The sequence below is a fragment of the Physeter macrocephalus genome, unplaced genomic scaffold (assembly GCF_002837175.3).
Source record: "Physeter macrocephalus isolate SW-GA unplaced genomic scaffold, ASM283717v5 random_401, whole genome shotgun sequence".
NCBI classification, from domain to species: Eukaryota; Metazoa; Chordata; class Mammalia; order Artiodactyla; family Physeteridae; genus Physeter; species Physeter macrocephalus.
Window position 1 is genome coordinate 23,701 of NW_021145687.1, and position 14,260 is coordinate 37,960.

General features: G+C 52.6%; 1 protein-coding gene across 3 annotated transcripts in view; it reads right to left on the reverse strand.

Annotated features, from left to right (window-relative positions):
- Positions 1–4,620: 4,620 nt before the first annotated feature.
- The window catches only part of LOC102974572 (cartilage acidic protein 1), a 34,857-nt gene continuing 25,217 nt past the window's right edge, over positions 4,621–14,260 (reverse strand). The window contains exons 8-11 of one of the 3 annotated variants that reach the window (XM_028485452.1): positions 10,440–10,585; positions 9,051–9,093; positions 6,323–6,466; positions 5,557–5,856 (exon numbers count right to left, since the gene is read on the reverse strand). In XM_028485452.1, coding sequence (XP_028341253.1) covers positions 5,738–5,856; positions 6,323–6,466; positions 9,051–9,093; positions 10,440–10,585 — 452 coding nt within the window. In that variant the 3' untranslated portion in view covers positions 5,557–5,737. Of the gene's footprint in view, positions 5,499–5,556; positions 5,857–6,322; positions 6,467–9,050; positions 9,094–10,439; positions 10,586–14,260 lie in introns of those variants that run through there. The other 2 variants (XM_028485450.2, XM_028485451.1) reach the window with 2 other exon arrangements.

Consider the following 14,260-nt stretch of genomic DNA (forward strand, 5'->3'; position numbering starts at 1 on the left):
TCTGTGGGGTTTGCCTTCCTCCCTTCGGCCTAAGCGTGTTCCTCTGCTTTTGTCCCCACGAGCAGTTCGGGGGACGTGGCTGTGCTTTTGTCCCTCCCCCAGAGCTCCGCACGCAGGTCCGGGCTGGGAGAGGAGAGTCAGCCCTTAGATCTTTTTGCGGGGGGTGTTAAATGATTCTGGGGCATAAATCCTTCGTGACTTCTCTGGGTCTGGCCATGAAGAAGGACAATGGGTTACCTTTACTGGAATTATTCTGGGCCCCTTCTGGAAGGCAGGTGGGCAGGCATGCTGAGGTCATGAGATTCTGGGCAGGACTTCCTGGGAAGGGGTGACACAGATTCTCCTTCTGTCCCCAGCCTCATCCCCTATGCTCCTGACCCTGTCTGCAGCCTCCCCTCTCTCAGCTGATCGGGACCCTCTCGGCACCTGGTACCTCCCCCTGGCTCTCTCGTCCTGGCTGTGTTCCACCATCCAAGCACGGTGCCTGGATTCACTTGGCGGGCACTTCCCCTGACTCTGATTCTGTGTCAGCATGATAGAAAGGACAAGCACTGGCCCCCATATTTCTAAAATGCTTGATGCAACTGTGCTTCTGAAATGCTCTGAGTTTTCTGGAGAAGGAAGCAGAGGGAGGCAAGGAGTCCCAGGCAGGAGTCAGAGTCCCAATTAGGCTGTGGTCCTCAGGAAGGTCACTGCTCATTTTTGGGCCTCCGTTTCCACATATGAGAAGGATGGGGCAGAACTAGATGATGTCTCAGGTGCCTCTGTATTTAATGATCTAGGATTCCGTGCTGGTGGGGGGCGAATCCCTGGGCCAGTTCACCAGCTGCTGGTGACTCCTGCTCTGTGCAGCTCAGTCAGTGCCATGCCCTCCCTGCTGGGTTTACCGCATTTTATGAGTATTCTCTTGGGAAATGGCACCTGGTGAGAACTAAGTTGAACACTTCAGCACAGCCGAGGCCCCGGGAAGGTTTGGTCTGCTCCCTCATGGCCATTTTCGGTTCTGAGATTGCTTCAGCTCCCTGTGGGCGGCCAATGTCCTCCAAATCTCCCACACTGCAGCCTCCCGGTGACCTGGGCCACGGCAGGCTGTGCTGGGAGCCACATGAGATTTGGCACTGAATAGATCTAGGCTCCATCCTGAACTTTGCTACTTGGTAATATTGATAACATTTCTGATTTATTGAGGGCTTACTAGGTGCCAGGCTGGCCCTATGTCAAGTATTTTATATCATCTTGTTTAATGTAAAAACTTTGTGTGGTAGGTATTATCCCCATTTTACAGATAAGAAAACTGAGGCTCAAACACAGCTCACCTACCTCAAATACCTCTTTCTCAGCAAGGCCTACCCTGAGCCACCCTATTTAGAATGGCATTCTGCCTATCTCAGCGCTCCCGATTTGCCTTAATGCTGCTTCCTCCTTCCCACCTAACTTGTAACGTACTATATACTTTACTTATTATGTTGTTTAGTGCCTGCCATATGTCACCAGGGCTTTCAGGAATCTTTGCCGGTGATGTTCACAGATGCACATTCCAAGCCGCTAGAACCATGCTTGGCACATAGTAGGTGTCTAGTGTATGCCGAGTGATACCTGGTTAAGTAATCTGCCCGGGTGTCAGTTACTTAACTAGCCGTGTGACCTTGGGTAACTTATTGTTTCTAAGCCTCAGTTTCTTTGGTCATAAAATAGAATAATAGCATTTATCCCATAGGATGCGTATGGGGATTAATGGAGATGTATAGTTTTTGGCACACGGCAGGCATTCTGTAAATGTTAGCTCCCTTCCCCAGGGAGGGTTTTTTCTTCTTGCTTCTCATTGTTCTCTGATGGCCTACCCTTCGGCCACTTCAGAGAACAAGCGCTGAAGGAGGGGGTTGGCATTATCTGTGGACTTAACCAGCCTGTGTTCTCTCGCCCTCCTTCCTCCTCCTTCTAGGATGTGTCTGTTGTTAAGGAGATGCAACATCAGCCCCTGACAGGACGTGGCTGGGGTCTGGTCCACACCAAAGGAGAGAGACGATGGCTGACCCCGGGGAGGGAGAGAAGGGGAGGGACTAGGCTTGTCTCCTGGGCTGAGAGTCTGAGGAGGGGTGGGTATCATTCTGGAATCTGCTGGAGAAACCCAGCTGGCTCACTGAGAAAAAGAAGCGTTCGTCCTCCTGTCTCCATGTGACTCTGGAAGGATGACCAAGGGTCCTGTTCAGAGGCGTGAGTGGAACCCCTGCTTGAGCTGCAGTCCAGTGGCGGGCGCCGGTCAGGGTGCGATGCCCAGATCCTGGGAGGGGGCCATAGCAGCCAGAGTGACACAAAATCAAACTCCTGGCCCTCAGAATGGCACCTCCCCAGAACAGGGCTGGCAGCTGAGTAGATGCTTGAAGAGGTCACGTGGGTGATTCACAATTCTGTGCCTGGTGAGGGGACTCGGCACAGGTACTGCCATTTCTTCTCGCAGCTTGAATGTCACTTTGGGGAGACTGTCTCAGATCCTAGGCCTCCAGGGACTCCATTTCTTCTACGCAACCCACCCCTTGACCCTGGGCAGCGTGATAGACGGTGCTTTTGTGTAACCAGCCAGCCAACCCGAATGCAGAAGGGAGAGCACAGGCTGGGGACAGATTGCCCTGACAGAGTCCTTCCTCTGTCCCATTCCAGCCGCATGCGTCTCGGTAAAACTGGGATGATTACAGCACTTTCCTCCGGGGATTGTTGTGAGGATTCAACAAGTTGATTCCTATCTAGTTTAGAGCTGACCCGGACATGCTGAGCTCACTAAATGGAAGCTGTTACTGTCATTTTAAGGGGTACATTCCTGGGAAGAGGAGCATTCTTGGGCAGAGTAAAAATGGTATTATTATTATCTGGCTTTTCTTGAAAAATGGGAAGTTCTGGCCATGCTGGCCCATCTTCCTGCTCTGCTAGAGTGAGTAAGGGCTGCCCCCTTCAGCGGCTCCAGCTCCCCATTTGCATAATCCCTTCTAGCCCATTCCATTACTGAAGGCATTTGCTATTTCTGTTGCAAACTCAGGTCCAGCAGAAGCCAACAAAGATGTCAGGAGCCTGAGTGGGGCTATTAGCAGACAAAGAAAAGACTGAATTGTCTGTGCTCACAAGGGAAAGGCAAGGGTTTGGGTGCCCACGGGCCACAGGGCAAGAGGAATTAGAAGAAAGAGTGACCTTGAGCCTGGCTAGCTTGGGTGCGGCTCTGTGCCCACCCGTCCGTGGCTGGTTCAGCACAGACCAGTAGACACACTGGACTGAGGCATTGGGCTTGGAAAGCCTGGGCTCCTGGCCCACTGGGGAGGTCTTGTTATTTGGGGGCAGGTGATGCTGAGTTGGTTCAGTACCTGCCTGTCCTCTGTATCTTCAGCCTCATATTTCTTCCAGCACAAGCATCTTGGGGGCAGGGAACTTGACGCCCTCATTGTCACAGTCCTCATGGGAGGGACCCAGTGCTTGTCACACGGGAGGGAGGTTCTCAATAAATGCTTGTTGAATAAATATATGAACGAATGCAGAGAGCTAGCTTTCTGGTACAGCAATCCAAGAATTTAGCTAGACTTTTTAGAAAGCCTCTCTGAGTCCCATTCCCATCCCGTGCCCTGGGCTCCTCCATCTGGCTGGAGGAAGGCAATATGGGGACAGCAACCACGTCACCTTCACTTACCACTGCATGCCCAGAGCCTAGCTCAGTACCTGGCACATAATAGGTGCTCAGCCAATATTTGTTGAAAGACTGAATGAACGAAAGAATGAATCTAACGGAAAGCCTTCTTACCCTGGAGTCAGGATATTGTAGTTGTGCTCTTAGCAGCTGGAGGGATTTTGAACTCCTCTTTTAACTCATCTGGCCCCACCCACCAAGTAGGGTAAAACCACACAAATATACCCAGTTATAAGAAACTCAGTGTGCAGGAATTCGTGGTTATTACTTATAAGGCAACCTCTGAAGTTTGCTGTCACCTCGGATCTCCTGATGTCCTTGTCAGGCTGTCACACTAGCTGTCTTATCCCTTATTTCTCGTGTTGTGTGTGCAGCCAATCAATGGACACTGTTATCTTGTTATTTACCATTGCCTTTGGAACCATCGCTTCTGTGGGCTTTGGGTTTTACTTATCTCACTATCTTAGATCCACTTGTTCTTTTCTAAAAAGGCAGCATCTTCCAGAATGACGAGGGAATAGTCTGAATGGTGACAGCGCTGTCTGTTACCCCCCTGACAAGATGGGGTGGTGGCAGAGGGCTCCAGCTTTGGCTCGGGGACCAGCTGGCTTGTGACCTTGGGCAGATCACTTCATCTCTCTGAGCCTCATCTCTGGGGCCCTTTCAGATCTTTAATTCCATGTTAACACACAGGAGTGGGCTTCCCAGAAGTGGAGCGATTTTTAAGTGGGTGTACCTTTTCTGTGAAACTGTAGCTGTTTTTATTTTAAAACTTTTCATTTAAGCTCCTATTCCGAGTGTAAAAACAACACTAGCTATGAGGAATTAATAGTTTGTGATTTATGGGGCATATTATTATTATATCAGAAAATGGTAGGTTTTTTTGTTAAATATATTTTTAAAAGACTTGGTGCATTCTTAAGTGTGATTTTATTATATCTTGGGGTGCCTTTTCTCCCCATAAAGAATAGATCTGTGATTTATAACGCACCTTCACTTCTGAAGCTTGTCATGAAAGTATTCTAAGGTGTTACATCATTCCCACAGGTGAAGCTTCCAGGAGCTTCCAGGTTTCCAAGAATATTGCAGGGGAGACCAAATTGCAAGGTTCTTTCTAGAAATCAGGGTAACCTGACACTAGCCATGCCTATGTCCAGCCACATATTAAGGGGTCTTAGAAAGGAAAGGACCCTTAGGCTCAACTCTCCTGTCATTTAGATGAGGCAAACTGAGGCCCAGAGTGAAGTGACTTCCTCAGAGCACTCCACGTCTGTCCCTTGCTCATCCCACATCCCTTACCTGGTCCAAACCCCAGTCCCTGACACGTGAACACTGATGCACAAACCCAACCACTGCTTATGCCTGGGGCAGACACTATCTCTATCTCATGAGTTGCTTTCCAAGGGCCATGTGATGGAAGGGCTGCTGCTAATTCAGCATTCCAACCAGCTCTACTTGCCTCAGACACATTTTTTTTTCACTAGCTAGACACTAATACCCAGCAGAGAGTTTATTGGCATGATTTCTCCAGAAAGAGGCTGGAAGACTTCGCAAGTTCAAACGTTAACATTTTTATCAAGAGTCCCAAAGGGCCACCCTTTCCCTCTCCCATCATGACCACCAACCCCAATATGGCTTTCTCTACCACGGGCAGCCAGGGCCCGCAGAGCAGAAACAGCATAGGCCAAACCAGCAGACATGCGGCACATGATCAACTGAGCAAGGAACTGCCTGGGAGCCATCTTTGTTAAGGGCAAAATAAGCCGCTTATGACACTGGAGAATACAGAAAAGACAGGACTATCTTGATTCTTCTGAAGGAGTGAGGGAGGCTGGATGGGGTAAAAAACATGTTCTCAGAAAGCATGCAAAGAAAGGCTTCACAAACAACTAAGGTGACACAAATATCTCCCAAACTTCCCTTTTCAAAGATGGCCGCCCCCGCGGTCCATTCAGAGGGAGCGCGCAGCAGAATCTACTGGGCTTGGAGAGAGAGACAGGCAGTGGGAGAGATTTAGTTTGCCACAAAGGTTGTTAGTTTTGTTTTTGTTTTTTCCTTTATTGATGGAATTTAAAGTGCATATAACTGAAGGCAAAGTCCAAGGCCTAGAGAAAGAGATGAGGCCCGAGAGAGAGGCTCAGAGATTCTAAAGGCGGCAGAAGGATACCCACCTAAAAAGGCCACTTGAGCTGCAAAAAGCATGGGGCAGAGAGATAGAAAATGGGAAAAAGAGAAAGGGGGTGGGGGTGGGGTGTGGGTGTGGGGAAGCGTTTGGGAGGAAGAAGACAAATAGCAGTTCAGAAATTCAGACAAAGGTGAGTACTAGGAGTTAGTCTATATCCCAGGTAAGGAAAGGTGGGCTGAACTTAAGGTGGGAACATTAGTTTTCGGAAATGTGAGAAGGGGAGGAACAAGAAGAGCAATAGCCTCTGGCCAGGACACAGCACCCCAGGGGCCCTTCAGATGATGGCAGTAGTGGTAGGGCTTCTCCAAGCCTCTGTTATGGTCTTCCTTGGAGACCCCACGAGGGTCTAGGGAGACTCCCTCCAGCCAGGGGAAGGCAGGGGCTGGGGACCTGGATCTGGGGCCTCCCAGAGCTCCCCAGGGGAAGGCAAGTTCCCTTTGCTACTGGACCATGGCGGGGGCTCCACTCACCCACACAGGCTGTGCCGTCCTCGTTGGGCTCGTAGCCCCGACTGCATCTCTTGTTGGTCCGGCACCTGTAGCTTCCGTATGTGTTAACACACACGGGCTTGTCTCGAGGGCACACGAATGGGAACTGGATGCATTCGTTGGTGTCTGAAATGCAAGAGGAGCCACTCACTGGGGGCTGTGGGCAGTGGATCCTTGCTCAGGCTCTGCTGCCCACCCCTCCCCGCCGTGACCTTGGGCACGTCCTTTCTTCTCTCTGGGCCTCCACTTCCTCGCTTCAGTCCCCTTGGCTGGCTCCTCCTGTACTTGACCTCTACACGTGGGGGGCATTCAGGCTTGGTCCGGGGTCTTCTCTTCTATCTACCACACTTCCTCTAGGTGGTCCCTTCGTATATGGATGATTCCAGACCTTCCAACTCCAGCCACGACCTCTCCCTGGGGCTCCAGACTTGTAAATCTGTCTACCATGCATCTCAAACTTACTAGGTCCAAATGGAACTCTAGATACCCCCTGGCCCTCAAGCCTCTTCTGCCCCCTGTTCCCATCTTCCCCAACTCAATCAACGCCACCGTCAGTCACTTGGCTGCTCAAGCAGACATCGGAGTGATCCCCGATTCCTCTGGTTGCCTTACCTCTGCAGGCAATTTAACAACAGATGCTGTCAGTTCTGTCCCCACAGTACCTCTCCCATTTGGCCACCTCCTTCTCACTCCTCTGCCACCAGCCTGTCCCCAACCACCAGCAGCTCTTGCCTGGATTTCTGCAGCTGCCTCCCTCCTGGCCTCCTGGCTTCCCCCCTCCCTCCAATTCTATCTGCAATTCAGCAACCAGGTGATCTTTTGAAAATGTGAACCACATGTTTTTTACCCCATCCAGCCTCCCTCACTCCTTCAGAAGAATCAAGATAGTCCTGTCTTTTCTGTATCCTCCGGTGTCATGAGCGGCTTATTTTGCCCTTAACAAGGATGGCTCCCAGGCGGTTCCTTGCTCAGTTGATTATGTGTCCCATGTCTGCTGGTTTGGCCTATACTCTCCTGCTTAACTGCAAAGGGACCTGAGAGCAAAGTCCAGACACCTTTCTAGGGCCTCATGACCCTCCTTAACTTGGCGTTTGGCTCGTCCATCCTCTCCTGGCACACTGGCCTTCTTCCTGTCCCTCTGACACACCAAGCCTTTTTCCTGTATCCTGCTCTTTGCTCCCGCTCTTCCCTCTGCCAGGAAAGCCCCTCCCTCCAGTCTTTCTGTGCCTGGACCCTTCTCATCCTTCAGGTCTCAGCTCAAAGGTCCTCTCCCTGTCCACGCCATCTAGAAGAGTCTTCAGAGAGCACCTTGCTTGAAGGTTTCTTAACTCATCTCGTCCAGCGTTCGGGTCACATGTTTGTGGCCTGTCTCCCAGACTAGAGCGGACGCCCCTCCAGGGCAGGTGCTTGGCCTGCACCCCCAGCTCCCCGCGCAAGGTGCTATGTAGGACGCACACGGATGTCTGCTGGATGGTGAAAGGAAGTGGCGGCTGCACTGGGGATGTCATGGGGTCTGCCCAGCACATGGGGAAGGTGCTGGAATTTCTGTGTACGTGCACTGTCTGTTTAGAGTGGCTACAGAGGGGACATGAAGAGCAGAGGGGACTAATTTCCTCCTCAAGCTACCCTTCGAGCCATCCTCCTCCACTTCTCACTTGTGGTCCTTTGCCCATGCAGCGCCCTCCACTGGAACACTTTCTTCCCTCTGCCGGGCGAACCCCTCATAACCCTTCAGGTCTCAACTCACTCCTTACTTTCTCTGGGACACCTTCTTGGACCCTCCCTAGACTGGTTTAAGACCCCACCTTTGTGCTCCCGCAGTCCCCTCCCCTCCCCCACCCCAGCCCTGCTCAGGCTGTGTGGTCATCGCTGTTTACTTGTGTGCCCCTCCCATTGGCTCTAAGCTCCAAGAGGGCAGGGACTGCGTCCTTCTTGTTTACTCTTGCATCTCAGTAGTAAACGCATTCACCCGGGGCTGATGAGTATCTGCAGAGGGGACTTGGGAAGAAAGCTGCCTGAGCATCTAAAGGGCAGGTGGAGTCCTTGGCCTGACCCCTCGTTGCTGGTCACTGGGATGGAAGACATTGGGTTGAAGACCTTCTGGATGCTGAGCCTCTAGGCTGCCCCTTGCCCATCCCAGACCCTCGGGGGACTTTTAGAAGGTCCCTGGACCCTCACAGAGCTGCCTCACGGAGCCTGGCCGTGCTGCAATTACCTGCCCCCCAGCACTGCACAAGGCTGCAATTTCCCTTCTGTACTGTGACCACATGCTACACTCTGGTTTGCTCCGGTGCCCCCCAGCCATGCCCACCCTTGCTCACCGGCCCCCTTGCTTGCTGCTCTGTTGGAAGGAGGATGCATGCCCGCCCTAGCCTCCACGGCCCCCGGGGAGCCAGGCCTCCTTGTGAGCTCTGTCCGGGTGGCTGTGTGTCTCCTCCCCAGCCCGCATTCTCTCTGTGCGCATGGCAGGGAAGCACTGCCAATTCCCAGAGCTGCAGTGACTCAGCCTGCTGGTCACTACCATCACTCCCACCTTGCCGAGTCAACTGGCGGTCGTCTTGGCATCTGAAGCCTCAGGGACAAACAACACATTCGCCTCCTCACCCTTCCGCCCCTTGTCTGCAACCTGAGCCTTGCCAGGGCCCAGGCTGACATTCCCCAGTGAGAGTCCGGCCTCTGCCTTGTGCCCTGGTACCGGCAGGCAACTCACCCATGCAATGGCCATTTTCCTGCTGGGAGAATCCTTGGCCGCACTGCAAGGTAGGCAGAAGCAGAGACACTAGTGAGGTGAGAAGATCCCATCTCAGGTCCCCTCCTAGTTACAGCCTCAGAGCAGCTGTCACCCTGACCCCAGAATGAGGGCTGCTCTTAGCTCTGCGCCTGGGAGATGCCCTCCCTGCCAGGCCCCTTCCCTTGCACTGAGAATAGAAGCCTGGGCGGGGAGGCCACGAGCAGATCCGTGCAAACTCCTGCTCACTCCCTTTGCATGGGATCCCCACGCCTGCACTGGGGCATCTAACAGAGTCTGACCCTCCTGTGGCATCACCCTGAGACAGGCCGGGTCTCACGAAGACAAAGGGTAGAGAGGGGTGGAGAAGCTTTGAGAGGTGTCTGCTCACTCCCCGCACCCCCTTCTCTGAGAACCTTCCCCACTCACGGGGGTGGGTGCCTGCAAGCCAGGCCGTCCCCCACTTCTGGGCAGGGCTGGCTGGACAAGAGGTGGACATCCAGGCAGGAGGAGGGACTCAAAGGCTTTGCGGCTAGAATCTGAACTAAGTGAGGCTGAGACAGAGATTTTGGCGCCTGGTCACGCCGGGCTGTGGAGGCTTTGCTGTGTCTAGGTCTCAGAGACAAGCAGGCTGGTGGCTGGAGGCGGGGTGGCCGGGGACTCGAAACGGAACACTTTACACAAGACAGAAATGTTGACTGTTGGAAATGACAAATGATGGGGTGCTGGTGCGGCTTCCTGGGGAAGGATAATGCTCCCCCCAGAGCCAGTGCACTAATGACAAAGGTCTTTGAGCTCCTGGGGCCACTGAGCTGCCATGGCTCTCACCCTGGGCATCCCTTGCATTTTGTGAGCTCCTCTAGAACCCTCCCTGTAAGCCTCCTCTTCTGTGTGAGTTTAAGTGGGCCTCTGTTATCTACAATGGCGTGATCCTCTCCAGAGAGTGGTCCAGAGCTCTTCCCTGAGGAGCCCCCAGAGGCCCTGCCCCACCCTCAGAAGCAACAGCTTTGTCAGAAGCTTTGGAAAGAACCAGAAGTGAAGCAGGAGACCTGGGGCCAACTGTTAACTCTGCTCACAAATGGCTGTGCGGTTTTGGCGGGTTCTCTTTCTTGGTCTTGGTTTTCCTCCTTTATAAAATGGGTGAAAACTGCTTGCCCTTCCAATACGCCAGGATTTCTGCAACGAGCAGAAGAGATGTGGGTGTGACACTGGTGTGCAAACTACACATGGAGGGGTCACTATGAAGCCTGCCCTTTGCTAAGAAGATTTCCATCATTCTAGAAACAAAGTCTGCAGATTCCTGGGAATCCAGCTTCAGCCCATGGGTGGGGCTTGCTTTTCTGGCTCTGAGGCCCAGATGCCTTTGCTCACCTCCAGTGGGGCTGGGTCCTGAAGTCTGTCCTCATCCCGCGGGTAGGGAATCTCCAGCACCGAGTTCATCTCCGTGCTGGCCACGTTCCGGCTGGCCATCTTGCCATCGGGCCATGTCACTTCCACGCTGCTGGCCTCATCCTTCCCTATAGGATGAAAGGAGAAAGGATCAGCTACAGAGCAGGGGGCTGGGAGGGATTCTCCACAAAAGTATCATCATTCATTTATTCATTGACCTAATAAAAAATATGAATTGAACACTGTTCTAAGTGCTGGGGAAATAGTGAACTAGGCAGATGAGGTCCTGCTCTTTTAGAACAATGCCATCCAGGACAACTTCAGCAGTGATGGCAATGTTCTCTATCTGCTCTGTCTGACTTGCTGTGTAATCTCAGGCAGGTCGCATTTATTCGTATTTGTATTTATATTGGATGTTTATAGTCTGCTCGGGGCCGTCCCTGGGAATAACCCTGTTTTCAGGGAGCTTCCACTCTAGTGGGGATAGACAGGCACACAGATGAACAAATAATGCCAGATATTGACAAGCTCTGTGAGGAAAACCAAAATAGCGTGTTGGTATAAAAGGGAAGTAAGAGTAGGCTGGGGGCTTTTCTAGTCAGGGTGGTGAGGGATAGGCTCTTGGGGAGAAAGCATTTGAGCCGAGCTCTAAATAAAAGCTGAGGTGACAAAGAACCAGAAGGCAGAGAAAGACCGTTCTACAAAGCTGAGATGTTTACAAAAACTAACGGTGGCGGAGCTCAGAGAACATTCGTGGTGAACCCATCTGCACACATCCTTAAAGCAACGTGTCACATCACTGGCAGGAAGCAGGTTGGAAAGATTTGTCAGGTGTTTAGGCATCGTCAAAGCCGGCCCCAGCTCCCTGCTTAAGGCAACAGGCCCGTCACCGAGACAAGGTCAGGCTAATGGTGATGGACTGGGGTGGAGAGGAGTGGGGGATGGGCCTCACCTGCTGGGAGGGGCCTTTCTCCAATCAGTCACCCGGGAAAGAGGGCAGTGCTCAGCACATGTAGGAGCGAGGCTGCAGCCCCCTCGTCGGTCGTCACCTACCAGGGCTGACCAGACTTGGGCTGGGTGCTCGGGGGTCCACCAATCCGTACACTCCCCCAAGCATCATTCGTAGGCTGAAAAAATGATGTCACCCACATGTGTGTGCTACTTTCCCCTTAATGCATATAGACACTGTTAGAAAACAAGTGAAACTGAAAAGTGCTGTCAAATTTGTAGCAGCTTTTGGTCACTGCTCTCCACCAGTGGATTTTTTTTTTTTTTTTTTTTGTGGTACGCGGGCCTCCCTCTGCTGCGGCCTCTCCCGTTGCGGAGCACAGGCTCCGGACGCGCAGGCTCAGCGGCCATGGCTCACGGGCCCAGCCGCTCCGCGGCGTGTGGGATCCTCCCAGACCGGGGCGCGAACCCGGTTCCCCTGCATCGGCAGGCGGACGCGCAACCACTGCGCCACCAGGGAAGCCCTCCACCAGTGGATTTTACAGTGATCGCTGCTATGGGGGTCGAGGGCGGTCTGTGAAACATTTTCACGTATGAAAGGGGTTCCCATATTTTAGAAAAGGGTTGAAGCTACATCTAGACTTTGTGGGGAATCTATGTACAGACGCCTCTGTGCAGAAGTCTGCTCTGGGGTGGGAGCTAAGACAGGACGGCGTGGAAAGACTCAGCTGCATCTTTCTCCCCGAGTCCCAGTGCGTCAGTCCGGGGCTTCCAGAAGAAGGTGCACCTTGACAGCCACATCATCCACTTCCTGAGCCTCCCTGTGTTTGGTTCTCTTTTGCTGCCTCCAACCCAAGGCCTCCAGAGAAGTCTCTGTAGCGTTCCAGCCTCGGGCCGCCGTGAATTATTGAGGGCAGGGACCAGCTGCTACCGTCCGGAAGTGTCAAAGGTGAGTAGCCCCTGGCCCTGTGCCCGCGATGGGGCAGCAGCACCAGAGAGAGGCTCCTGGAGCAGAGACTCGCACACAGCGCAGAGACCCGAAGACGCAGTGCAGCTTCTCTTCCCACGGAGACTCTCCCCTTCCAGGCCTGGCCTGACTGGTTCTGGGGTCGGCTTTCTTAAGCCAGAAAACATTTCTCGTAAACTCCTACTCCCCCGCTCCCTCCTTCCACAATCATTCATTTTGGGGGAAGGGGGTGAAAATAGGATTGGGGAGGTATCAACTGCCCCCTCTTTTACTGTTTTGAAGCAGTCTCTTGAGGTTCAAGAGATGTGGCATTTTTAGGGTGTTCAGCACACAAATTAAATGGCACATGTAAAAGGTAAACACTTTTCTACTAAAAAAAAAAGGAGACAAAGAAGAGCAAATGTTTCTCACCTAAGCCAACAGAGCAGCTACATGAATACATCTTCCAGCCTGACAGAAGTGCCACAAATAACTCAAAAGAGTCACCGAATATTCATAGACAATCACGAATTTACATCCTGCCTCTGAATCTTGCTTTCTCCCTTCCTCCAGACCCAGGGAGGGGCAGGACTAGGAGAAAAGTCAGCCACGGGGAGAGCACATCTCAGTAGGACTCCCTCCTTTGTCACTGATTATTTTGCCGACTTGGGTCCTTAGTTTCCTCATCTGTAAGAAGGGAGCTGTACCCCATCCAGGAAGGACAGTTCTTCCTCGGAATGTCAGCCCTGCCCCGGCCGATTTTGACCCACAGCATTCCCATCCTCATCATCTCTTAGACATGGGGAGGGGAGCCGTGCAGTTCCCAAAGGGCTTTTGCTTGTTGGCAATACTGCTAGAGAGTATGCACCCCAAACTGTACCAGGTGATTCTCAGTGTTAGGGCATTGGATCCTCACGGCAGGGCCATGAGAAGGTACTAGTTTTATAATTTCCATTTTAGAGTCGAGGGGGATGAAACTTGGAGAGGTGAAGGGAATTGCTCACAGTTACCCAGAGAGGGAATGTCTGACCCCAAAGCCCGTACCTGCTAAACCCTTGCTTTACTGCCCACCCGACCCCAATGACCAGCCCACCACGGGCCAAGCATCATGCAGGGATCTGGGATTTAGCAGGAAGGACACAGACCCAGGCCCCATCCTGGAGGAGCTGAGCCCCATGAGGGCAATGAACACAGTGATTATGTTATAATAAACTGGGAAAGTGCACCCATAGTATTGGTACCACTTGGTGAGAGAGGTGGGTGTTAAAAGTCATTTCGTTGGAGGATGCAGGAGGAACAAGAGCTTGTGAGGCAGAGAAGGGAAGGAGGGGGCATTACAGGCAGAGGGTACAGCACTGGCAAAGGTATAGAGGTGTGAAAAGGGCATGTGTGCTGAAGATCAGGGAGAAGCTCAAAGTGGAAGAAGCAGGGTGTGAGCATGTGTGTTAGGTGGGGTGGGTGGGAGAGGAGACAGGGCCGGGGGGTGGTGTGGGGAGGGACTTTGGAGCCCTCACAGGTGTGGCTGGCTTGAATCCTCCCAATTACTCTGAGAGGGAGAGTTTATCCCCACTTCCCGGATGTAGACACTGAGGCTTGGCAAGATGCAGTGACCTGCAGGTGTCTGAGCTATAGGACTGGAACCCAGGCTCCTGCCCCCAGGTTCGGCTGTTCCCTTTGCCTCAGAAATCTCAAGTCTTCACGCAGCTGCACAAGCAAGGGGGCCTTTAAGCTGGCCAGACTGCGGGCCCAGTGTGTCAGGGAGCTGGGTCCTGAGCAGAGGAGGGCCCATTAAGAGCAGCAGGGAGTCGCCTCTGGCAGCTTTTTAAAGGACAAAGGCCAAGGAGGCACAGAGAATCACACTTTTCAGAAGACTTACAAGCAAAACAGATGGTGGGAATACAGTTGGTGG